This window comes from Sprattus sprattus, assembly GCF_963457725.1.
Source record: "Sprattus sprattus genome assembly, chromosome: 7".
In the NCBI taxonomy this organism is placed as follows: Eukaryota; Metazoa; Chordata; class Actinopteri; order Clupeiformes; family Clupeidae; genus Sprattus; species Sprattus sprattus.
Window position 1 is genome coordinate 27,642,925 of NC_137926.1, and position 23,901 is coordinate 27,666,825.

The following is a 23,901-nucleotide window of genomic DNA, read 5'->3' on the forward strand; positions in this document are numbered from 1 at the left end:
CCTCATTATCTCTCTCCGCCGCCTAGCCCTCTCTCGTCCCCCACCGCTAGTCCCAAATTCAGCCGAAACACTTTGCCCCGGAGACAGGACAGGTAAAGGTGTTTGGTGTCAAGTGCTGTAGCTCTTTAGCTGTGTGTGTGTGTGTGTGTGTGTGTGTGTGTGTGTGTGTGTGTGTGTGTGTGTGTGTGTGTGTGTGTGTTTCCTGTTGTGAGTTGTGAGTGTCCCCCTACGTCCCCACATTTTTCTTTGTGATGCCACCTGCTGGCTTGATGTGAGCATGAACAGACCATCCAGTTTTGAGTCCCTGTCTTAAACAGGCTTTTTGGAGTTCCTGTTCTTAACAGGCTTACTTCACTTAAGCCTCACACTGGGAGGTTTTGTGGTAACAGTGGCCTATCTCCTAGATCTGTTCTCCAGTGCATTGTTTGGTTTTGAAAAGTAAGTGTTCTAGATCTCCTTGTGCTCAGTTTGGTGGGATGCTGTCACAGCACTGAAGGCTTGAATTGAGTGGTTTTTTGTCAATATTCAAGTATTGACTAGTATGACATATGCAGGTTTTATTTCTCAACTGAAGTGCGGTTCATTTTCATTAAGTCTCTGAAGCTGAACCTAGTATTCATATATTTGAGCTATTCAAATTATCATTCATGCTGTTCATGTGTTGTGATAGTCTGCCTTGTCACCTGCTGTTATAATTAGTGTGTGATAGCTAGTGTGTGTGAATGCATGCGTGATTGCATGTGTGATTTCTGTTTGATTTTGTGTGTGTGTTGTGCGTAAATATGTGTGTGTGTGTGTGTGTGTGTGTGTGTGTGTGTGTGTGTGTGTGTGTGTGTGTGTGTGTGTGTGTGTGTGTGTGTGTGTGTGTGTGTGTGTGTGTCTTCCCACTTCTGGATTTGATGACCTAAGGTCTCTCCTCATCAGGTACGCCCACCTGCCACAGCTGCGCAGCCAGGAGGAGCCACGGGATTGGCTGCGCTCAAACTCTGCAGGCGGTCTGCAGGAGGCGGCGGGAAGCGGCCCCTTCTCTCCGGGCACCGGCCTAACCTCCCCCTCTGGCACCTCCCGCTTCAACTTCACCCAGCTAGGTAGGGACCAGACTGGTAGTGGCAATAACACTCCACTTTGCTGTATTGGTTCTTACCCGAGCCATTCTGACAGTTAATGCCATGAATCTTACTGAAGTGCTTGAAAGACAGAATACGGTGAAATGTTGCAGTCTTTGTGGCCTCTCATAGCTCTATGCAAAGAACTGAATGGCATGAAAACAGTTGTTCCCTAAAAACAGGAATAGATCAGTATCAGTTCAATATCAGTTATTTTTGCCTGCACATGCAAACGATTGGTTAAATACGGGGAGAGGTGTGATCGTATTTAAGCTGCTTTTCCAAGCACTGGTATCTCCTTTTGCAAATTCACCTGTTTTTTGCTGAAATGCATGGGGTAGAGGGTCTTTTGCAATGTCAAACAAATATTTGTATAGTATGGTGGTGCTCGTATTTACCTTCATGCAGCAGTGGTTACATATTACTACCTTTGTTTATCCACCCTCTGTTTCTCTGGGAGCAGAGGCTTGCCAGTTAGCCCCTTTATCTGTGGTTTGGAAATGCTGCTCGATCCTGATGTTGTTTTGGCTTCAGCAGGCAGCCAGACCACAGCCACACACAGCAACATGGCCAACCTGCGCACCACCAACGGTCTGGCGAGTCAAGATGGCCCCTACGACCCTTACAGCGACCCGCGCCTGCGAAACTGTCCGATGTCGCTGGAGGAGAAGAATCGCACCATGAGCAGCTCAGGCTCCTTCAGGGACGGCCTGGAAGAAGGTGAGACTCTCAGACCTCCTGCACTGGACTCAGGCTCATTGTTGGGGATTGTGTGAAGTTCCTTAAAAGGGTTACATTGAATTGAATTGAATTTTAAATGAAATTGTGAGGTTTAAGTTTTTTTTCTCCATTATTGTTTGTTTACTCCAGGCTACTGAAAACCCACTGAGAAATGTTTTTTTTTTTTTTTAAATCATTAACCACATAATTACTAATTCTGTGGTCGTCTGCGGCAGAGTGGGCTTTCGTCCCAGCAGGCATTGCCGTCAGAAAGAGGTTTTGACAGTATTTTTTGAGGCAACATGTTGGCTCAAAATATCCACAAGAAACAAGAGCCAGGAAACACACAGAGAAATGCTTTGTTGCACCCCAGGAGCGAACAAACGCTTGCTCTCCTGGCTTGATTAACTACCTCTGTGATCGTGTCCTGAGGCACACTCTCCTCCTCTCCTCTCCTCTTCTCCTCCACTCCTCTCTTACTAAGTCCTCTTGGCCCGCGGGAGAGGGTGTTGAGTTCCCCAGGTCCAAAGGCGGGGTCTAGATAAGGCCACGTCTGCAGTGTTTGGACTTGCAGGTGGGAACATAAACACCTTGATTAATATCGACAGTGGTCTCCGAGAGGCTGAGTCACCGAAGTGAACTCAAGTGAACTGATGAGGTTAGCGTTTAGCCTGTGAATAAAGTAGCATGTGCTGTCATGGGTAGAAACAACAAGACAGATCCAACAAACATAAACACTAGCCCTGGTGACTTTTCAGGAGAACCTGGTGTGTTTGTTCACGAGCACGGAGGCCAGCGCTGAGCCACCAAAAACAAATCCAAAGTCCATGAGGTGCTTCGAGGGGAGAGAGGACTGTTACTGTGCTATTTATTTGGTCATGTTCTGTTTTGTTTTTTCTTTTATTGAACACCATTCCAATGAGAACATTTGAATACGCTTACAGGAACTGGTCCCCCACTTTAGACCAGATGTATTGCCCACAGAAACGTAATGTTTTTCCTTGAAATCATGTCGGGGCTGGTGAAAGTGTGACTGTACACTCGCTGACAGGCATATTCAGTTGCTGCCCGGTGACGGGCGTATTTCACCGCACTTGTAAAGTTGAGAGAAAAAGAAAAAGGAAGAAGAGAAAAGTTTAGGTAGTTTTTTTTTGTTCAGACGTGTTGGTTCACGCTTAGCTGTCTCCCCAAACCTGGAGGTGATGAGGTTCACATGTGATTCACTGGGATTGGTTTGGCTAACGTGTTTGTGTGTGTGTCTGTGTGTGTGTGTGTGTGTGTGTGTGTGTGTGTGTGTGTGTGTGTGTGTGTGTGTGTGTGTGTGTTTGGGTTCACAGTTCACGGCTCCTCTCTGTCACTGGTGTCCAGCACGTCCTCAGTTTACTCCACGGTGAGTCACTCCGCCAGACCGCCTCACTGTCCAAAACACTGAGCGGCAGTCCTGTCCTGTCCTCTGATGATGCAAACAGAAATGGCTCTACTAAGGGTTTTCTCATGACAAAGTATCTTAAACGGCTATCCTGTAGACAGAACTGTCCTTTAATGTGTGTCCCCATTGTTGTCTTAGTCCTAATAGTCCTTTAACATGTTAAACAATGTCTGAGTTTTACATGTCTGAGATCCGAACCATCTTCTGAAAGTATAATTGGTTCATTATTCATTATTGTAAGAAATACAGCATCATTTCATATTATCCCCATTTGCTGCCCATTAAGGAAGACATCCACACTGGGGAGAGATTCTGGAGTCTCTTGGCATTAACCCAGACGGAGCTGATTTGACAGGGTGTGAAACACATGAGCATTTTTTCTCCCTAAGAGAACCCTTAGCAAACACCCAAACAGCAGCTGTGTGTCCATCATGTCTGGATGTGCTGTGCTAACAAGCAGACGCACCCTGCTGTCAGAAATACCAGATACCATATCAGCCAACTCTGTTTCTCTGTCGTCCCTCTCTCTTTTAGCCTGAAGAGAAATCGCACTCGGAGGTAAGAGAACCTGTCGTCAGTCTACAGTTTCTGGAAGAATGCCAGACTAAGTGTCGAGGTGGTGTCAAAATCTTTCTTTGATGTTGAAACATGCCGGATTGTTCACAATATACAACAATTGCTAATGTTATTTCTCACAGTTAATTCATTACCCTAGTAGGTCAGTCACTCTAGAATGTGTAAACATTAACTGAGATTTCATGTTTTGTAGATTCGTAAACTTAGGAGAGAGTTGGATGCGTCCCAGGAGAAGGTGTCTGCTCTTACCACCCAGCTGACTGCTAATGTGAGTATGACTGATTTATCAGACTGGGTGTACCAGGCTGCTTAAAGCAGTGCATTCATCCGCACATCCTCACACTGTGAGAGGCCAGTTGTGTTTGTCATGAGCCCTGGCTGAGAGAATCTCTGGACAGTTGGTTTGAATACACAGTGCAGGTTTCACCCTGGTCTTCCAGACGGTCTTCAGTTTAAGAGTGACATTTCCAGGCACTGTAGAGAAGGATATTGCAGTAGTGCACCCTAAAAGAGGTTTAAAATGCTGTCGTATGGAGTATACCATCATACCACCTACAACCAGCTCCAGGTGTGCATGCATTTGACACACACCCTCATTTTGTTATGTTACATTTGAAGAAGTCAGTCAAGTGGCCCTTTTGTGTTTTTGTTGCCAGTCTGTTTCTGTGCCCAGTGCTTTGAACAGGAGCGTCTGGAGCTGCCTGTGAGAGCAGGAGTGCCTGTTAGGGTGATTTGCTCTGCTGGGTGTGTGGATTCAAGCAGACTAATGAAAAGCATACACCCCTTGGCCTACATCTGCACATTGTAGACGACACAGAGAGACTTTCACAACAGAACTAGTAGTTGCAAGTAGTGCATCTCTGATAGCTGTCTGTTATGCTACACACTCACACGCACACACACACACACACACACACACACTCACACTCACACTTGTGTTATCTCTACTTTGATGGAGAGCAGACCACATGTCCTGGCAGAAGCCGCCCACCTGAATGGAAGGCGGCCAGACCTTTTCCCTCGGCTCCATCCAACTTATCTTCTCATGTTCCGTGGCGTGCGTGCACGCGTGTGTGTGTGTTTGATAACATCTGGGCGGCCGTGCGTCTGAGCACTTGTGGGGTTTCTTTTTTTGTTTGTGCTCATTCCTTCACGGAGACACAGCCGAGTGGTCTGGCACACACCGCTGCTGTGCTGGCTGGTAAGCGCCTCAGTAGCGTTCGGTAAACTCTGGCGCTAACGTTAGCATGCCGCTGGGGAGCTCCTGTCCGGCAGGAGGCAGGCCGGTGCACTGGCAGCCCCTGAACAGATATCCCTCTGCGGGGAAGGAGCGCGAGGAGGACAGGGCCAGACGGCCTCTCAGGAGGACCCTGAGCCACAGCCCAGGGCAGGGGAGGACCAATGCCTGCTGTGCTCTCTCTGAGGTGGGCCACACAGACCGACAGTCAGCCTGGGACTAGGACTGGGACTGGGACTGACACTGATACGACTCATTTCATTTAGCCGGGGGTTATTGTTTATAGATGATTGGGATTATGGACCGGTTGCGTTATAAATTGTGTCTGGTCTTGTCTTGTGCTACGTCAAATACTGTTCTTTTATGGGGGAAAGGTGTGAGGTGAGACGGTGAGTCAAGAGCTGTTGTGTGTTTTCTGTGATGACTAGCAGCATTGTCATGAAGTCATTATTATGAAGGAGATTATATCATTTTTTGTAACTGACAACAGATCTGCAGATCGGTCTTCACAGATAGGTGATATGTTTTGTGTCCTTGTTGACTATAGTGATCTTTCCTAGTTAAGCGTTGTCCAGTTGATACAGTCAAAACTAACAGTCAACTTTTAAAATACAAAATATCTATAGTCTGCTTATTTCACAAATTGTTCAGCTTATGTCATCTCAGCAGTAGCATACAGGAGATTTTAGTGGCACTTTGTCCCAGTTTTTCTGTCTGTAGCTGGCTCCAGCCTGGTCCAGTAATGGAGCACCCACTGGCCTCCAGTCTCCCACCTCCCTCAGTGTTGATCAAGCCCAGACAGGGAGTTACTGGAGGGCCGTGCCTTACCAAATCATCAGTCTCTGTCAGATGCCTTTCCGACATGTTGTGACCTGGCTTGGTTTTACAGTGACGAGAAATTGGACCCGACTGGGGGTTATGTAATTACGTGACTTGTCTTTCCACATCGCTTCACAGCTCTGATGTACAGAGTTGATACATAGAAGGAGTCTGTTGACATTTTAGAAGGGGTCTGTTGACATTTTAAAAAGAAATATCTTTCCCTTGGGGGTGTTTGGCGGTGTGTTTGCGTGTGTGTGTGTGTGTGGGGGGGGGGGGGGGGGGGGGGTTGCATGTGTATGTATTATTTGTGTGTCTGTGTGCATGCTCATGTGTGTGTGTGTGTGTGTTTTCATGTGTTCACAGGCTCACCTAGTGGCTGCGTTTGAGCAGAGCTTGGGAAATATGACCATCCGACTGCAGGGTCTGACTATGACGGCAGAGCAGAAGGTGGGTCAGGGTCTCCTGAGCTCTCCACAGCACTCAGCTCCTGAGATCTGAATGAGGCTGATTTGAGTGTTCATGTTTGAGCACATAGCCGCTTTGATATTCAGCTCTTAAGGGCAGTGGTTCATAAGAGTTGAATTTGACATGAGGGGTTGAATATCATACTGGTACCTCACACACACTAAACCAGCCTTGACTGGAAACAACTGAATGTAGGGTGTATTTTGTAGAAACATTTATTTTGATGTGTGATGTGTGTATGTGTATCTCCTCAAGTTATGAGAAATGAATGTGAACAATGTCATTCTAATCGGTGTGTTCTTAGGACTCGGAGCTGAATGATCTCAGGAAGACCATCGAGCTGCTGAAGAAGCAGAACACAGCAACGCAGGCGGCCATCAACGGTGTCATCAACACGCCAGCCATCAGCTGCAAAGGTCAGGAGTCACTAAACAGTCCCGGGCAACAGTTACCAGGAAACAGTCGTTTGGAGTATGTATCGTTTAACAATTATTACCTCACAACCTCTCCAGGTCCTTCAAACTCAGCCGGCGGATCTCCACAAACGCAGCTGCCGTTGCAGTTGCTGTCGCAGTCACAGCCGCAGACGCAGACGCAGACGCAGACGGACCTGCGCATCCACAGGCAGCACTCGTCTGACAGCGTGTCCAGCATCACCAGCGCCACCAGCCACTCCAGCATTGGCAGCAACCTGGAGCTGGATGCCAAGAACAAAAAGAAGAGGAAGAACTGGGTAAGCTCCTTATATAGATACACACACTCATTCTACTTGTCTCTTTGCTCTCTCTGTCTATATCCATCCCTCTCTCATTCTATCCCCCTTCCTATATTTCCATGTGACTAACCAGTTTTGTCTGACAAGCACAGTGGTTTGATATTATACGACATATGGGTTCAAGTCTGAACATATCTACACTTTAGCTTAATTGAACTCACATAAGTGCCATTCACCTTCAGCAGGGTCACATGTACTGACCCTTGGTGATTTGAGACTTCTTATTCTGTATCTGATTTCTTTATCAATTGCTCTTGCTTTTTTCTCTCTTCTTCCTATTCTGTCGTCCCATCCACCTGACTGTCTATGCCTAGACTACATGTACCGGAGGAAAGGTGAATGAGTTGGTTGTGTTTTGGTTGGGGTTTGTACCCTGTAGCAAATAGAGCCTCATTCATGTATTGCACATGACAGACCTGACACAGTCAAGAAACTTAACCTTCAGCTTAGCAGTCGTAGAAACAGGTTTGTCATCTTGTAGTAATCTGCCTGGTGGCACTCACAATGGCTCTTTGTCTCATCTGAAACGGAGGCTGTTTTTTGAGACAGTTTCCTTCATGTGGTTTAATTGCTGAAGTCAGTATGTGATTTAATCTTCACTTATTTTTGCCTTGTTGTTCCTGTGTGTCATCACAAACAGCCTGTGTCGTGCGTGGGAGTTAAGGCGCAAGGCAACAACGACTATGTACGCATCCTATTCTGTCATTTCTTCGTGTTTCATGTTATGGAGTTTTGCTTGTGAGTGTGGCTTTTCTGTTATTTTTCCACACTGGGATCTGGCATTGAAAACTTTCCACCAAAACTTTGTGGCAGAAAAAAAACGAAAAACAAAATAACAAATTAAATGTCCTGTCAGAAGTGGTTGGATAATCGATTAGTCTCACTCACTTACTCACTCACCAGAGTAGGGAAGTGTTTTTTATTCCCGGACTGGCTTAGATGATTTGCATTCCCTCCCTTTAGCTGAACTCGGTATGTCCTGTGTTGTTTATGTGACCGGTTGTGTTGTGTTTGGTATCCTTGCTATCTAAATGCCCAATCTTTCCCACCTCTAATGGACCCCAAGTCACACTTCTTTGTCCGGCCAAGACTTCACACCTCCCAGTTGAGAGGAAATGGAGGTGCAGTGCCCAGATGTGAACTCTGCCCCCTGTCCTTGATGTTGGCTAATAAACTGTAGCACACCCTTAGCTGCTAGGCTTCCTCCTCCCTTAGGACAATGGTGTGTGGGGTGATTTGTGGCTGATGGCTGTCTCAGACTGTGGCCGTGTTGTGGTAGTTGGCAGCGCGATGTCCCTGCTGGGAATTATGACAGCACCATAGCCAGTCCAAAGCACATTCTTCAAGTCTCGCATCAGATCCGCTGCCTGCAACAGTAATTATCAGTTCTACCAGAATAAGGGCCGATGTTTTTAAACCTGTCTTCTCCCATTTCCCTCTCTGCTCTGCTGCGTGGCAATCTGTAGGTTTATGAGGTAGGTCATTGTTTTTGCCGGAAAAGTTCTCCAGTACAGCGACCTATGCATGTTGTGCATCGTTGACTATATTTATGTGTTTTTTTTCATTTATTTAATTTGTAAACTATTACGTGAATCATCATTTCTCCTCTGTGTATATGTAGTGTCCTCTTTTTTGACGTAACTGCATAGAACACTTCTACACTGTTCTAAAGTGTTGTTTGGGAATATCTAGAACATGATTATCCCAGCATTCTTGCTTAACAGATTTTAATTTGTTATATCAAGGCAGCCTGAACATCTCTAAAGTTTGTTACTCGTAAATGCATGTTAAAAGTTCAACATGCAGGATTTAGGGGGATCTATGAGCAGAAATGGAATAAAGTATTCCTAATTCTGCTTCCGTCATGTTTCTATAGTAGCCCAGAAGGGACAAACCCTAAAGGTGCCATTAAGCTACTCAAACGGTTGCGTCGGACAGTCGGGCGTTGGGCAGGCGGCCGGATAGTACGTAGTAGTTAGCATTTGTGTCCCGGTTATGGTGCTCCAACGGCCGCGGGTGCTCAAAACAATTCACTGCCACCAACAGCAGGCGGAGTAGCGGTATACCTGCCGAAGATAAGCTATTTCGGAAAATTTCGGAAATCGTTAGTTGGCCTTGCCCCTCCACCACAACTGTTGCTTAATTACCGCTGTCACTGCTCGAATGCAGCAGGTGACAGCAGACACATACCAATCTGACTTTGTCTAATGTATTATATACACCTGAAAGGGCAAACTTATCTCTATCATAGTGGGTATTTTTTGTGGGAGAAACAGTAGCAATCGACAACAAAATGATATTTTTCTTATCTTACACTATAGAAACTATTAAAAAACGATTCAATTAAATTAATACGTTCTTATTTTCTCCGGTATTTTCGTCATATTCAGATTTTCAATGATGATATCTGGGTAATTTTTGTGTTGTTGTTCAATCAATGTCAAATCTCTATTTGATCATGTGACGAGACGATACGATGTGTAGCCTAATGTTTACGAAGGGGCAACTGCTACCGTGAATTATACAATACATAAGTTGTGAAATGAAAGGAAAACACATCACAGTTAAAGTTGTATGAGTATTGATTGATACACATCGATATGAATGGATGACATGCCTAACAAGTGGTTTTTAGTGGAGATTTCAAAAAATGATCGCAACATATTGAAAAATCCTGTGCTTACGTTGTATACGTGGACTTCAAGTTTACAAGAAAAAACAAATATCTTCAATGGTAAGACCCTTTTGTTGTGCCTCTTCTGGTGTAGCATACAATGTGAGTTTTATTTGGGCATTGCAGATGCCTATCATGTGTAATGTGTAGGCTATTTCATTCCGTTCTTGCAATGTGAATAATTTTATTTCAATATGCTTATCTCTCTTTCGTGCGCGGTTGTACTTTTAACGGGGCTTTGTGCGAGCGAGTGCATGTAGTCGGCCAATCACGGCCAAGAAGTATCCGTCGCCATGAACGGACCGACCGAAATTTTTGCGGGGACATGGAGAGCTGTCCGAGGGCTCTGGAGAGCACGGAGAGGGCGTTTCAGCTACCTGAGAAGGCGTTCCAGCTACCTGAAGGCGTTCCTATGTGCCCAAAATCGTGCTGTACGGAGAAGTAAAATCCGACCTTAACACTGGATCTAGAGAGGGCCTTTCGCGTTTTTTATGACAACTGGTCGGCCACCTGGCCACTGAATGCCACTAAATTCTACACAATGCGCCTTTAAATGTAAAAAGTGTTTTGTTTTTTTGCAAAGATCTTCATGGCTAATCTGTCATACAGATTTGTATATATGCAAGACTGAGGCATCTTGTAAAAACAAGCTAAAACTGGAAAAGACTTCTTAAGTGCATTTGTTTTTTTTAAATTAGTAATGTGTTATGGCTTTTAAAAGTGGAGAAGTGAGGTCATGAGGATGCTTTTTGTCTCACACTAGCAGGTGTCATCTAGCCTGGCTCCGCCTGCCTATTGATTCATTATTATAATTAGTATTTATTATAGTCTGGAACTGATGTTCGCAAAATCCATTGCGAGGGGCCCACCAATCAGCGACCAGTGGGGGTGGCTAAGGGCAGTGACGTTGAAGTGACGCTTTTGGTTGAACTGTAGTTACTGATGGAGCTAGACGAACATCTTTTACCCCATAGTCTACGCCCATTAAGATGCAACGACTGGAAACAGCCCCCAGGGGAGTGTGGCCAGACCCTATTCACTAAGTGGATTTGGGTCTGGTTACACCAGGCTAGATGGCATCGCCTCATATTGGTTTTAAATGATGGCAGAAATGATACAGGCAAATTAAGAATGAAAAAATTGAGGCGCATGGATGCATGTTGGACCAACCTCACTGTATCTCCCTCTATAGAAGCCATCCTACATGTTTACCTCTTTATCTCAGATTTGAGCTTCATATTTCTGGTGAGCTCATTGATTTTTTTCCGCAGGTGATTTTGTTAAACAAGTCCCAGTGTGACAAACATGGCCAAGTGGACCCATGACTGTCATTACACATTTTGAACCCTTTGTTTATCTGGTAGCCTTCTCATCAGTTTTTGTATGACACAAATAAAAAAAAAACGTTTCAGCCTATAGAATTGCTTGACCTAAGACACCATATAATTTCATCTCCGTCTCTCCCTATGTGTCCTGATGTGTTTCTACTTGTCTTTGAACATCTTTACTGTCTGTCCCCCTCAGCTGAGGAGCTCTTTTAAGCAGGCCTTCACCAAGAAGAAATCGCCCAAATCCGCATCATCCCACTCCGACATCGAGGAGATGACAGACTCGTCGCAGCCTTCTTCCCCCAAACTGCCCCACAACGGCTCCACGTCCTCCACCCCCATGCTCCGGACTTCTCACTCCAACTCTCTGTAAGTTCCCCCACTCTACACCGCCTCTTCCCAGACAGTTAGACGTGTGCACAATCCTGAACTGACCAAGGGCTCATGCAGTTGCCAGTCTGTCTAGAAGGCAAAGTTGGAGAAAAAACAAGAGGTTTGAAAATATGCTAGCCTTCATTCCTTGGTCTTGATTACATACATATTTAGTTCAATTTTTATCTAGCCAAAGGATTAAGAGCAAGCAATTAGAGGTTGTTTGGAATTTGGAAAGAGACTTTTTTGGTAATGGGTGTCACATGAATTTATATCAGAAGGTTATCGTTTATAATGAACTTATTTTGCACTGTTTGGGAGAATATGTGTATGTGTTTGCGCTTATTGAACAGAATATCAAATTCTTGCTTTGATGCAAGGAGTCGTCATTAACAAGACCGTTATTTTTTAATAGAAAGTGTTTTTTTTTCTTATCCGTGTTTTGTGTCTGTAGCCCCCTCCTCACCCCCCTTCCTGCCCGAGCACGCGGCTGGGGCAGTAACAGTGCTCTCGTGAGGACGGGCTCTCTTGCTCGGTAAAACAGGATAAGCCCCTGTCAATCTCGTGTGCTTTGGTGATCCACTTCCTAATCATTCAAGAGGAACACTGCCAATTTTACCCCAATAATCCTCAAACCCAATTATCACACAATTTTCCTCCATTATCAGTGTACATGTGCTGTGATCAGCCTATCTCACCCCCTAATCCCACACTAATTCCGGAGCAGATGATTTAATTGCTGAAAGAATTTTAGTGACGTTGTGGTGTATATCCTGCCAGATGTTTGGTTTGGCATCAGTCTGTGATTGGAAATGAAATAGAAATTGGACCTAACGACTCAATCTAAGCCCTGGTGGGACTGATGAGGTGTGTGTCGTGATTGAGATACGAGACGCTAACACAGTCCCAGTAAGGCCGACGTTGGCCCTTTAGTGTCCGTACAGTTTAAGTGCGACCGATTGTCAGCTGAAGGTGACGTTTGGTGATTTTTCGGCAGGATCTCTGAGTGCGGGGACACCGACGCAGAGACGGTCATGCAGCTGCGCAGCGAGCTGCGAGACAAAGAGATGAAGCTGACCGACATCCGCCTGGAGGCCCTGAGCTCCGCCCACCAACTGGACCAGCTCAGGGAGTCCATGAACCGCATGCAGGTCAGTCACAGCAGCTTGTACACTTAGAAGCTCTACGGGCCTGAGTCAGCCATCAGACCCGTGCCTGGATTCTCAAACAGCCACACAGCCTTTAGAACAGGCAACACTGACGCTGTTGAGAAATTACACTGTATAAAGTCCTGTAACAGGAGTGAAGGACAAGTCCTTAATTTCTCCATCAATTCTTAAATGTGGGCTCTGGGACAGATGCCTATTTGTGGGTTAAATGTTCAATTAATGTACTGAAGAATAAAAATAATGATTGCCATGTTGCACACTGAGATTGGGCAGGCTGAGTTCACCATATAGTTTGGATTATAGACAATCTGTTACGAATTACCCACATACTTGTAGTGAACAGTGTATCGTGTGTCTGTGTGTGTCTGTGTGTGTCTGTGTGTGTGTTTGTGTGTGTGTGCAGAGTGATGTAGAGAAGCTGAAGGTAGAGAACGAACGGTTGAAAATGGAGTCCCAGGGCAGCTGCAGCAGAGCAACGTCCCAGTCGTCCTCCCTCAGTCCCTCACTGCCAGCCCTCTCCTCCCAGCTCAGCCTCAGCCTCAGCGAGTCCACCAGCCTCGGTAGGTGCCGTGTGTGTGTGTGTGTGTGTGTGTGTGTGTGTGTGTGTGTGTGTGTGTGTGTGTGTGTGTGTGTGTGTGTGTGTGTGTGTGTGTGTGTGTGTGTGTGTGTGTGTGTGTGTGTGTGTGTGTGTGTGTGTGTGTGCGTGCATAAACTTCATGTGTGCACACACATATACTTCGGGTCGATTCAAAGGATGGCATGCACAGATAGATTACATGTATTTGAACACCATTCACATCCATTCACAGAAGCCATTCATTATCCAATGGCATCATCTACTCCCAGTTTATACGATAACATACACATGAAAGGCCTCGAGCTGCTAGCTGCTAACATGCTAACTGGTGACCATAAACCTGCAGACATGCTGCTGGAGGACTGTGGAGATGGAAGCTCTCGGAAAGAGGGGCGGCGTGTGAAGATCGTAGTGAGTTTGGAGGACGAGGCCAAATGGAAAGAGGTGAGAATTGAGTTGAATTTTGCTTCATTTTTCTGAATGACACAGTGTACTTTGTATGCATTGTTCACTTTTAGATTATTTTTATGTTCATCTTGCCACTGATAGACGTTCCATCTTATTTATCCTATATGTATGTTTATTCTTGTTCCTGTCTAAATTCTTGTTTATTTCACATGGAATAGGACGGAGGGCCTCGTCAGTTCCTGATTGGCTGTATTGGCGTCAGTGGGAAAACTAAATGGGATGTCCTAGATGGTGTGGTCAGACGCCTCTTTAAGGTACGCACTCGTACGCACGTAACATCAACTGGATCTAATGTTCAGCTGTGCGTTAATTAAAGCTAAATACTTGCCATCTCGATTCATGTGTGTTATGTTGTAGATCAGTTGTAGGTTGCAGTTGTTGTATATTTGTGAACCCTCACAGTGATTCTTTATGTCTTTGTTACTTCCTTCCTTCCTTTACTGACTTTCTTCTTCTTTTTAGTCTATGCACACAATTAGTTAGCCCTTTGAGTATACAATTGCACAGTTGCACTCTTGCCGTTTGTAAATCGTTAGATATTGTCGAAAAGATCTCATCTGTGTCTCACTTGTTTCTCAGGAGTACATCATCAATGTTGACCCAGTCAGCCAGCTGGGTCTGAACTCTGACAGTGTTCTGGGCTACAGTATTGGGGAGGTCCACCGCACCAGTGGGGCAGAGACGCCTGAGCTGTTGCCCTGTGGTTACCTGGTTGGGGACAGTGACACCATTGCTGTCAAGCTAAAAGGTAGGACTGGAATAGACAAGCAATGTAGTTTTAATGTAGATTCAACCTTATTGTGTGCGTGCGTGCGTGCGTGTGTGCGTGCGTGCATATGTTTGTGTTTATGCGGGCATGCATGACCAGTGTGAGTCTTTTTGTGTTCTGGTAATGACTTCTTTAATACAGTGTACATTGGTGAACTGGTATAGTTACATAGTTTTAGGGTGAATTCACAGTATTCCCCTCTGCCTTAATCCACAACATCTGCTTCTATTGTTAACTATTACAAACAAATGGCTATGTACATCTCCATTGTGGGTGGTTGTAACATATGGGGTTCTAAATTAGTAGATAGGAATTTAACTGAGTTGCTTAATCTTATTTCACTCCCATTCTATCACGTTTGCCTGCATTTTTTTGGAGGTTTTGCCCCATTGTGGGCTGTCCTATAACAGTAGGTGAGATTTGAGTGGGCTGTTATTGAAGTGCACTGAATTACCTGAGACAGCTGAACAAAACTAGGTCTATTAGTAATGTATTATCATACAGTGGCAAATGATCACTTGGTCTCTAGCAAACGACAGACAACATGTCTAACAGTAGACCACTGCTCCATGCCTCTGAGAGTAGCCAGCAGCAACACAACATTGATCTGCCTAGTTACCTATTAATACCCTCCACCCTTAATAAGGAGAGTTCCCAATGGTTGTGAAAGTTACCTTATACAGAATGGCTCTCCATTATAAATTACCAGTGGTAAGAGGGGTGGTTTGGAAGAGAAAGCCTGATTTTGCATCCTGGTTAATCTTGAGGCCCGGCTAACCCTTGACTCCCCCTCTGCAGGTGTGCAGGAGAACAGCACAGACAGCCTGGTGTTCCAGACGCTCGTGCCCAAGGCCATGCTGCAGCGCTACGTGTCGCAGCTGCAGGAGCACCGGCGCATCATCCTCTCCGGCCCCAGCGGCACCGGCAAGAGCTTCCTGGCCAGCCACCTGGCTGAGCACATGGTGCTGCAAGAGGGCTGGTCTCTCACCGACGGCACCATCGCCACCTTCAACGTGGACCACAAGTCCAGCAAGGTCTGTGTCTGGCCATCTGTACTCAGTGTATATCTGTATGGGTTGGGGAACAGAGAAAGACAAAAATATATATGACAGGATATGGATGTGTGCAAGTTCAGATCCAGAACAAATCCGATCCAAATCCACTCCTCTCAGAGGAAGATCTCTACATGTTTTTGCTACCCCATTGATTGTCCACACCACCATTTATAGCAGTTCTGTTGTTGCACTTCCAGTGAAGATTCATCTTAATGAATAACAACTATTGTGCAGTATCCATCACTTATATGTGTAGGAATAATAATTATAATAATGAAAATAATAATAATATCTCATATTATTGCCTGTCTGTTGTTGATATACTGTAATGTCCAGGAGCTCCGTCAGTACCTGTCTCACCTGGCTGACCAGTGCAGCAGCAGCAGCAGCAGCATCCAGGCTCAGGAGATGCCTTTGGTGCTTATTCTGGACAACCTGCACCACCTCAGCTCCCTGGGGGAGATCTTCAACGGCCTGCTCAACTACAAGCACCGCAACTGGTGAGCAGAGTACCTCAACTCACGTCAGCTCCTGTGGTTCAACCTGCCCTGTCTCTCAAATGTTCCAAATCCAAAATGGATCCCAAGCTAAAACAGTCTGTTTGGCTGATTTATGAAAAAAGGTTGACTAAAACTGTACATAACTATTCTCCCCTCCTCTCCACACAGCCCCTACATCATCGGTACCATGAACCAGGCTAATGCCTCCACCCCCAACCTGCAGCTTCATCATAATTTCAGGTAGGCCCTCTTTTCTGGTGATTTGATTTCTTTAAAACGGGCATTTCTGTTTGAGCCTTTATGTACCTTTTGTGGGTGTTCTGATTTTGGAATATCTTATGGAAGTGTGATATTCTACTCCAGGGGTTATCCACAAGGGGGCAGTGTCCCCTCAGAGGTGTATCTGACATCCTAAACAGTTCTAGGCCCTTCACACCTGTTCCAGCCACCCCTCGTTTCTAACCTCTAAAAGCAGTTCCTGGCTGTGGAACTTACACTGTCCTTAAACACAGGTGTATCACCTCTTTGTTCGCCAGCAGGTGGGTGCTGTGCGCCAACCACACCGAGCCGCTGAAAGGCTTCCTGGGCCGCTTCCTGCGGCGGAAGCTTCTGGACACGGAGATCAGCAGCCGCATGCGGAGCACGGAGCTGGTGCGCATCGTGGAGTGGGTGCCGTGCGTGTGGCAGCACCTCAACCGCTTCCTGGAGACCCACAGCTCCTCCGACGTCACCATAGGTGAGACACCATATCCACATGCCACAGCCATCAGGAGGTTCATCTGCTCTTCTTTGTGATTAATATAAACGTATCTTATTTGTTTATACAAATATACATATCTATATATTTGAAATGTATGTTTACACAAAAATGTTAGGGAATAAAATCCCCAGACATCAAAGACAAAAGTAATGCAACAGGTAAAGAAGAAAACTGTATAATTTTGTTTAATACGTCAGATGTATCTCATCGCGTGCATTTGTCTGTCCAAATTGCGATTTAATGAGACATTAGTAAAAGGTTATGTAAAAAGCCACTCTGTGAAAGTTTGATGATCATCTTTCTTCTTCACTCCTCCAGGGCCGCGTCTCTTCCTGTCCTGTCCCATGGATGTGGACGGCGCTCGGGTCTGGTTCACAGACCTGTGGAACTACTCCATCATCCCCTACATGCTGGATGCAGTGAGAGAAGGGTTGCAGGTACCAACATTTTTACTTCAGAAGTCAGGACATTTAGTCATTTTTATGTAGTCACTGAATGTGTGTGTGTGTGTGTGTGTGTGCTTTTGTGTGTTATATTTTTTTATATTATATTAATATTATAAAAGGGAGACCAAAAGCAGTATTGACAGTCTGTGAATATTGGTACTATAGATACATTCCTCATCAGACACTGTTACACATTAGCGTATTAATTTTGTTTTACATATTCAGCCTTCAAACCTCTTCATTTGGTTTTATGAAGCTACAACAGAATGTTTATTCTCCATCAGCTGTATGGGCGGAGGGCCGCCTGGGAGGACCCTGCCAAATGGGTGATGGAGAGTTTCCCGTGGGCGGCGAGCCCCAGGCAGCACGAGTGTTCCCCCCCGCCTCTCCTGCAGCTGCGGCCAGAGGACGTGGGCTTCGATGGATACTCCCTGGCCCGGGAGGGCTGCCACGGCAAGCAGGACGCTCAAGGGGAGGCTGAAAGCGACCCTCTAGTAAGACATTCTCTACTCATCTTTTCTAAACCACGTTATAAGACAGCACCACAGCACAGTCTTGCAGTGAGTGACCTGAGTCAGAGTCTAGAATTCTGTCTTCCACACATCAAGCTGACAGGCAAACCGAACCTGGCCAACCTGGCCCAGAACCCGTTTGAATAATTTTAAATGCAAGACTTGCATCAATCAATGATATGATATAAATATGTCCTATACTGACCTATGCTGTCTTGCTACATCCTTTGGTGCTGTGTACAAAGTGGTTGGTAATAGCTTGGTGTCCGTCCCAACAGATGAACATGCTGATGAGGCTGAAGGAGGCAGCTCACTCCACAGGCCCCCAGAGCTATGACAGCGACTCCAACGGTCACCAAGACAGTGTGATCGACTCTTCACTGGAGTCCACGCTGTGATGTGCGGACACTATGATGTCATACTTAGACTGCAGACTCATCCGTCTCTCTCTTCATACAAGTCCTCCTGGCGACCCGGAGGTTTGGAAGGGATGGTAAAGCACAAAGAGGTCAAAACGAGTGAAAGAGAAACAACCTGTGAGAAGTTTCAGTGTTTGTTCAGCTGAAGTTCACTTCATATTCCACATGGGATTGTGAGCTGGGACAAGCAGCCATAGAACCTTTTGCAACACAACTGTGAACTGTAAACTGTGAACACAATGTTTCAACAGAAATCTGGTGCTCTGTCATTGAAAATCTGACCTGTAGATGTCACTACAGAGTAGCATTCACACTGCGGTGTCCAGTGACAATATTTTATTATCATCTGTCTGGTTTCCACCCATACACTTTGTTTTTTATAGACAATAATGTATGTAGTCTTTGCACATTTATTGTTCACCTGCAGCTTTTGGAGTAAAATACTTAGAGCTCACTCTAAGTTGTTGAACCAGAGCTGTTGAGTCATCGGACCAGTTTACATGCCGTGACATCACAGACTTTAGATCTATACTTTCACTGAATGCAAAGTTTGTGTTTATTTTGCATTTTGCAAGCTGCATGCACATCTTCACAAGATTGAAACTGAAGTGCACTAGTGTGTTGACCCGACTCTCAGAGCTGGGTTCACCGTGAACCATCCTGTTGTTGTCTGGATTTGCCTGCAATGCCTTAGTGCTTCTCTACCAGAGATGAAACCACCTGTTCACAAACACGTGGGCATAACTACAGGACTGTATACACTTGTGCCTCAGCAGTGCTCCTGCGTAGGTCGGGTAGAGAGACACAAACAATGTCCACAGTGACCTCTACTCAGAATAATTTCCCTGTCAGGTCCAACTAGAAGGGTGATGCTCTCTTGATCATGTAGTCACGCAGAAACCCAAGTGTGGTTTTGATTAACACTGTGCGTAAACAGTATTGAATGCTAGTAGATGCTAGTAGATGCTAGCGTTATTGTACGGCAATAAGCAGACCTAAAGCAGCTCAAATCAAGGCATTGTACCATGTGGCATGTTGTGGCAGCGTAGGTGGTCACATTTCTTAGCTGCTTTGTCTAATGTGAGAGGGCATTTATCCCAAGTGCTGGCTGAAGGGCCTGAGGCACCACTGGTTTTGTGAACTGGAGAAGTTCCTTAGACATAGAAGCACTTTTTTGGGGGGATCTACACATGCAGTCCCAAAGGGTTTGGCTGTAGGCGGATCAGTCTAGACGATCAGGTTCTGCTTTGAACTGGACTGCTGCCGTGCCTAGAAGCTCACTTGGGAGACTTAGCGCGGTCCCCATTTGCATTGAGTGTAAATGGAGTCTTCAGCATCGCATTAGTGTTGAGTGACTGCACTTTATTCCCTCAGCAGATGAAGTGTCTTAAGATCTGATTTCACTCATATTACACCCTTTTGGATACATTCACAGAGCCTCTGTGTTTTTTTTTTTATTATTAGTTTGATATGGAAATCTATGCAACGCCCATTTTCCAATTTTCCTTTTTTTTTTACTGAAACCAAATAGGTGCCCCGTGTTTGTCATGCTGCAAGTTCATTCGCATTGTGAATCCTCTCAACCCCTTTTCTGTGAGTTTGTTTTTGTTTTGTTTTTGAACTACCATATCATTGCATTTAAGAATGTTAAGGTTCATGTGATAAATGCATGAGGGAGGTCATTAAGATGTTTGAAAAGTTTGGGAATCTAATCTTTCATTGTGTAGTGCAATTTGTCTTTGTACATTTTTTCCTTGTATTTGTAACATACATATGTAAATATTTGATTGCAGACCTACATTTTGAAGACTTTTTCTAACAGCTTTTAAAAGAGGTAGGCAATGTATTTTTATTTGTACAGTGCTCAACGGTAAGGTTGTAGATGTCCGGTGACAGTCTGTAAATTCCATGGGAATAAATGTTATCACTGTTCAAACTGTTTGTTTTTGTATATTAATAAAACTGCATCTGTATGGAAAACTTTTGTGTACATGTGAATATCTGTTGTGGAGTGCATGAAATGGGTTCAGACATAATTTTATTCAGGTAAAAAAGAAATGTCACTCTGTGTTATTATGTAGTCAGTGAAAGCGGTGATTCGTTTATAGTTCTTCTGACATTTTAATTTGTAGAAAGTATAAAGTATATTCATTTTCATAAAACACAGTTTACAAAATATAGGTATTTACATCTCTACATATCTTTGATTAAATGCATTTAGTCTACTTCAATAGCATCATGATTATAACACTCTTGGTGTTTGCTTATAAACAGACAAACATTAACAAAAATCAATATACATAGGTCATTGGCTGCCAAAACACAGCAAGATGTACTAAAGAGGCGTATGTATACCTTACAAGTAACATTCAGCCAATTCCATGCCAAATACTATCCCAGAAAATAGGGATGTTGGGCAGACGTGTTGCAATGTTATTGTAAAGCAGACATCCTCTTTTGCAATAATATCAACATATAAAACATTTTGTAAATACGTTGCGTGGGCTATACAAATAATGTGTGACTTGTGTACAAAATTAAGACACTGTTATCTCCTCATCTTCGGATTCTGAGAAATCTGAATGTTTGCTTGAGCTGTCCGGTGACATTGGGTTGGATTCTATGCTGTCAAAAAGTTGGTGCGTTTGGTGTGAGTGGCAGTATGTTTGATGCAGTGATTCTCCTCTGAAAGCCTCCAGTTCGTCCTCGCATGACTTTTTACCTGTCCCCACGTCACTGAGATCTGGGTTCGGGTTCATTTTTGTCGGCAATGTTTGCTCTCTGCATCCTCCAGACGAAAGAAGTTCGCGCTCTTTAGAGTTGCGCCATTTCATTCTTCGGTTCTGGAACCAAATTTTCACCTATTGGGATCAAACGGTGAGACGTGAGAAGCTGAAACAATTATCACTAATCCTAATGATTGTTTAACTTAACAATGAATGTGTGTGGTAACCTGGGAAATATGCTTTATCATATGTATTTACCTGTGAATCCTTTAATGCAAGTTTTGAAGCGAGCTTCTTTCTATCAGGTTTGCTGATATACTTCTGTTTTTGAAACATCTTCTCTAGTGCTTTGCGTTGAACATCAGAGAACACAGCCCGCCGCAGCATTCCTCGTCTTGGTTTCCCCCTCGCTGCAAGGGGCCAGGAGAATGTCCCAGGGATAGGTACCACTGCAGATGATGCTGTAAAACAACCCAAAGTAGACACATTTTATTAACGGCGGGTCTTTTGACATTATAAAGCACCCGGAGAGTAAAATTAGCTCAAAGCTTGTACGAATCTTTTTTTGAAGGGGCATGGTTCTGTGTTTGAAATTGAAGTACCCTACTCGAAGTCTGTAAATATTGACTGGTTTATTGTTCTTGTGTTATTAAATGCAAACCATTTGCGTGAAATGCCACGAAGTAACTAATTAGCACATTGCTTAGTTCCCAAAAGCATTGGTATGGTAAAAAGGCCGAGCATCCTTTCAGGAAGCTCCAATGAGATATAGAGGCGCTAATGAAGCGTGAACGGTAATTGTGTAGTAATGAACTAACTGAAAAAGGCTTAGGACAGGCCGCTAAAGCCATATATTACGGCCACAAAGGAGATTTACACTTTCAAACTAAACACAACTGCATGCCAAGATCATTTGGGGAATACTGATGGCGAGGCCATTTTCGACGATTAAGTGAGCACTCAAAGCTATTCATACAGCTGTTTTGTTGACATATATTCACACAATCAAGAAAGAATCACAGTCATATTTATGCGAATAAGATCGTGTTTTCTTATATAATATTTTCAAAAAAGCATACAGGCTTACACGTCAGTAGGCTACCTACATTTCTATATATTCAAAGTAAGCTTTTGTAGTAGGCCATCACCTTCATTCTAAAAACAGGTCAATGAGGAATATTTATTTAATGTCTAAGTCTGTCACCCGCAGATAAATACTTAAGTAAATACTTTCCACTCTAAAGATATATAAGCTAGACATTTTGTCCCCGCGTTTTGTTGCTTGATTTCCGTTCACGACGAAGCAGTCTATGTGGTCTTGTGAAAATATTGAAACACTGAATAGCTACTAATGGGAAATTAGTCCATGACTGGTAAATGCCTATCAACAGCATGCCTAAGTCAACGTCGTGTCTGTGTGTGGCTGCCCGGAGGGAGCTGACCAATTGGTCATGGTGCTGAAAGCTTTGTTAGCAATCAGTGGCAAAGTGCACTGACTCGGTGGGAAAGGGGAGGTAATGAAGAGACGCCAGCATCTTCCTTGTGAGAAGGGACCCGCCTCAAATTTGGACCATGACAATTCCAGCTAATTTGTAGATTAGGGGAGCCTGCGCAAAATGTCAGCAGTCACTGCTTTTGCTAAATAGGGCATCAAATTGGCGAGACCGATTCCACGATGCTCTGCTGCTTTCAGCCCCCGAACTATGGTTTGGTATGTGTAGTCTTGTCGCTTAATTGACCCTCGGGATAAAATAGAGAAAACTCACCTGGAAAATAAGATGCCCTGATAAACGGTTGAAACGACCCATCAAAATATGAAAATGGGAGGTTTTTCAGGTGGAAGTCGGTCACAGAGTGTGGTGATGATGCTGCAATGCAAGAATGACAAAATTACAAACAGCTCAAGTTGTCAAAATGTTGAAATAAAGAAAAGTGCAAAAATAAACCCATTCAGTGCACATTACATATCTATGTGGTACATTGTCAACAAGCATATTCTGCAGCTGTCAATAATGGTCACGTTACTCAGAGTGCTCAGGTGCTGAAACTGAAGTTATTCTACAGCAAAGTCAAATAACTCTTACCGTTGCGTGTTGATGGGGCCAAGATGGCATTTACCCCAAACTTCAAGTAGTTGGGGTCGCTGCATGGCAATGAGGTGTGTGGCGAAGCGGTTCTTTTAGACATACATGTGGAGATGGAGACATGGTCCGCTGCAGCTGTTATGGTTCCCGTTGTAGGAGGAGATGCGTTTGGGGAAGGAATTGTCCTGTGTACGTAACTTGCCGGTCGGCTGATCCTCAACAGGTCCTCCACCAGAAAGCTGGAGTGCGTGGTGAACGCTGAGTGCAGAGACTGTGGCAAAGTCAGCCCAGGCCGCAAAAGATTTGGATACATCGCGGGTGGCGCAATAACACTTGGGAACATCATCGCACCTTCGAAAGACACAAGCAAAAGAAAACAGAACGTATATGTTGAGCCCTTCGTTCACTGCAAGAGACGACTTCACTTAGCATCCAGGATGATAGTCTGACGGAACTCTTGTGGCCCTTCCCTCTTGAGAAAGGGTTTTATAGTGGACCGTTGGTAAAGCCTTTCAGAGGTGACAGCCGGAACAATGAGGTTCAACAAAGTTCTCCTAGTGAGTTTCTTTCGTACCGAATTTTAAGCACACTGATTGGTCGATTCAAGCAATTTTTGTGACTGGATTAAACGTCATGAAACAATGCACAACACATCGATGTAGTCAATAAATGTGGCATATTTACCACCTTTTTATGGTCCTGTTGATTTGGTCCATTTGTTTGGCATCAGCCTACCTTTTTCCTTATCTTGATAAAGAAATAATCAATTAAACTAGTTTTGCCTTCACAAATGCTTTCTGTAACGTTTTACAAATACACCACATACAGAAATACAGTTTATCCATCTCAGTTTACACAGTGTATAGCCTAGCATCAAATTTGACACTCCGAATTTAGAAATTCGAATTTAGA

The 23,901-nt window shown here is 44.5% G+C and overlaps 2 protein-coding genes across 2 annotated transcripts in view; one reads left to right on the forward strand and one right to left on the reverse strand.

The window, feature by feature from the left end:
- Positions 1-18,158, forward strand: part of nav2b (neuron navigator 2b) — a gene marked incomplete at both ends in the record, with an annotated part of 64,883 nt that extends 46,725 nt beyond the window's left edge. Inside the window, 22 exons of the mRNA XM_080841653.1 lie at positions 925-1,088; positions 1,641-1,826; positions 3,164-3,216; positions 3,790-3,813; positions 4,025-4,099; positions 6,254-6,337; positions 6,660-6,771; positions 6,868-7,088; positions 11,329-11,501; positions 11,959-12,039; positions 12,502-12,655; positions 13,077-13,233; positions 13,597-13,694; positions 13,877-13,972; positions 14,298-14,466; positions 15,286-15,521; positions 15,879-16,042; positions 16,211-16,282; positions 16,582-16,778; positions 17,121-17,239; positions 17,533-17,742; positions 18,039-18,158. Coding sequence (XP_080697779.1) covers positions 925-1,088; positions 1,641-1,826; positions 3,164-3,216; positions 3,790-3,813; positions 4,025-4,099; positions 6,254-6,337; positions 6,660-6,771; positions 6,868-7,088; positions 11,329-11,501; positions 11,959-12,039; positions 12,502-12,655; positions 13,077-13,233; positions 13,597-13,694; positions 13,877-13,972; positions 14,298-14,466; positions 15,286-15,521; positions 15,879-16,042; positions 16,211-16,282; positions 16,582-16,778; positions 17,121-17,239; positions 17,533-17,742; positions 18,039-18,158 — 2,965 coding nt within the window. The remainder of the gene's footprint in view (positions 1-924; positions 1,089-1,640; positions 1,827-3,163; positions 3,217-3,789; positions 3,814-4,024; positions 4,100-6,253; positions 6,338-6,659; positions 6,772-6,867; positions 7,089-11,328; positions 11,502-11,958; positions 12,040-12,501; positions 12,656-13,076; positions 13,234-13,596; positions 13,695-13,876; positions 13,973-14,297; positions 14,467-15,285; positions 15,522-15,878; positions 16,043-16,210; positions 16,283-16,581; positions 16,779-17,120; positions 17,240-17,532; positions 17,743-18,038) is intronic.
- A 2,558-nt stretch (positions 18,159-20,716) lies between these two features.
- On the reverse strand, positions 20,717-23,335 carry dbx1b (developing brain homeobox 1b; the record flags this gene model as incomplete). Its single annotated transcript, XM_080841957.1, has 4 exons — positions 20,717-21,040; positions 21,164-21,366; positions 22,672-22,773; positions 22,990-23,335. 4 exons carry the CDS (start codon positions 23,333-23,335, stop codon positions 20,717-20,719), a joined length of 975 nt encoding a protein of 324 aa, XP_080698083.1.
- Between the last annotated feature and the right edge of the window lie 566 nt (positions 23,336-23,901).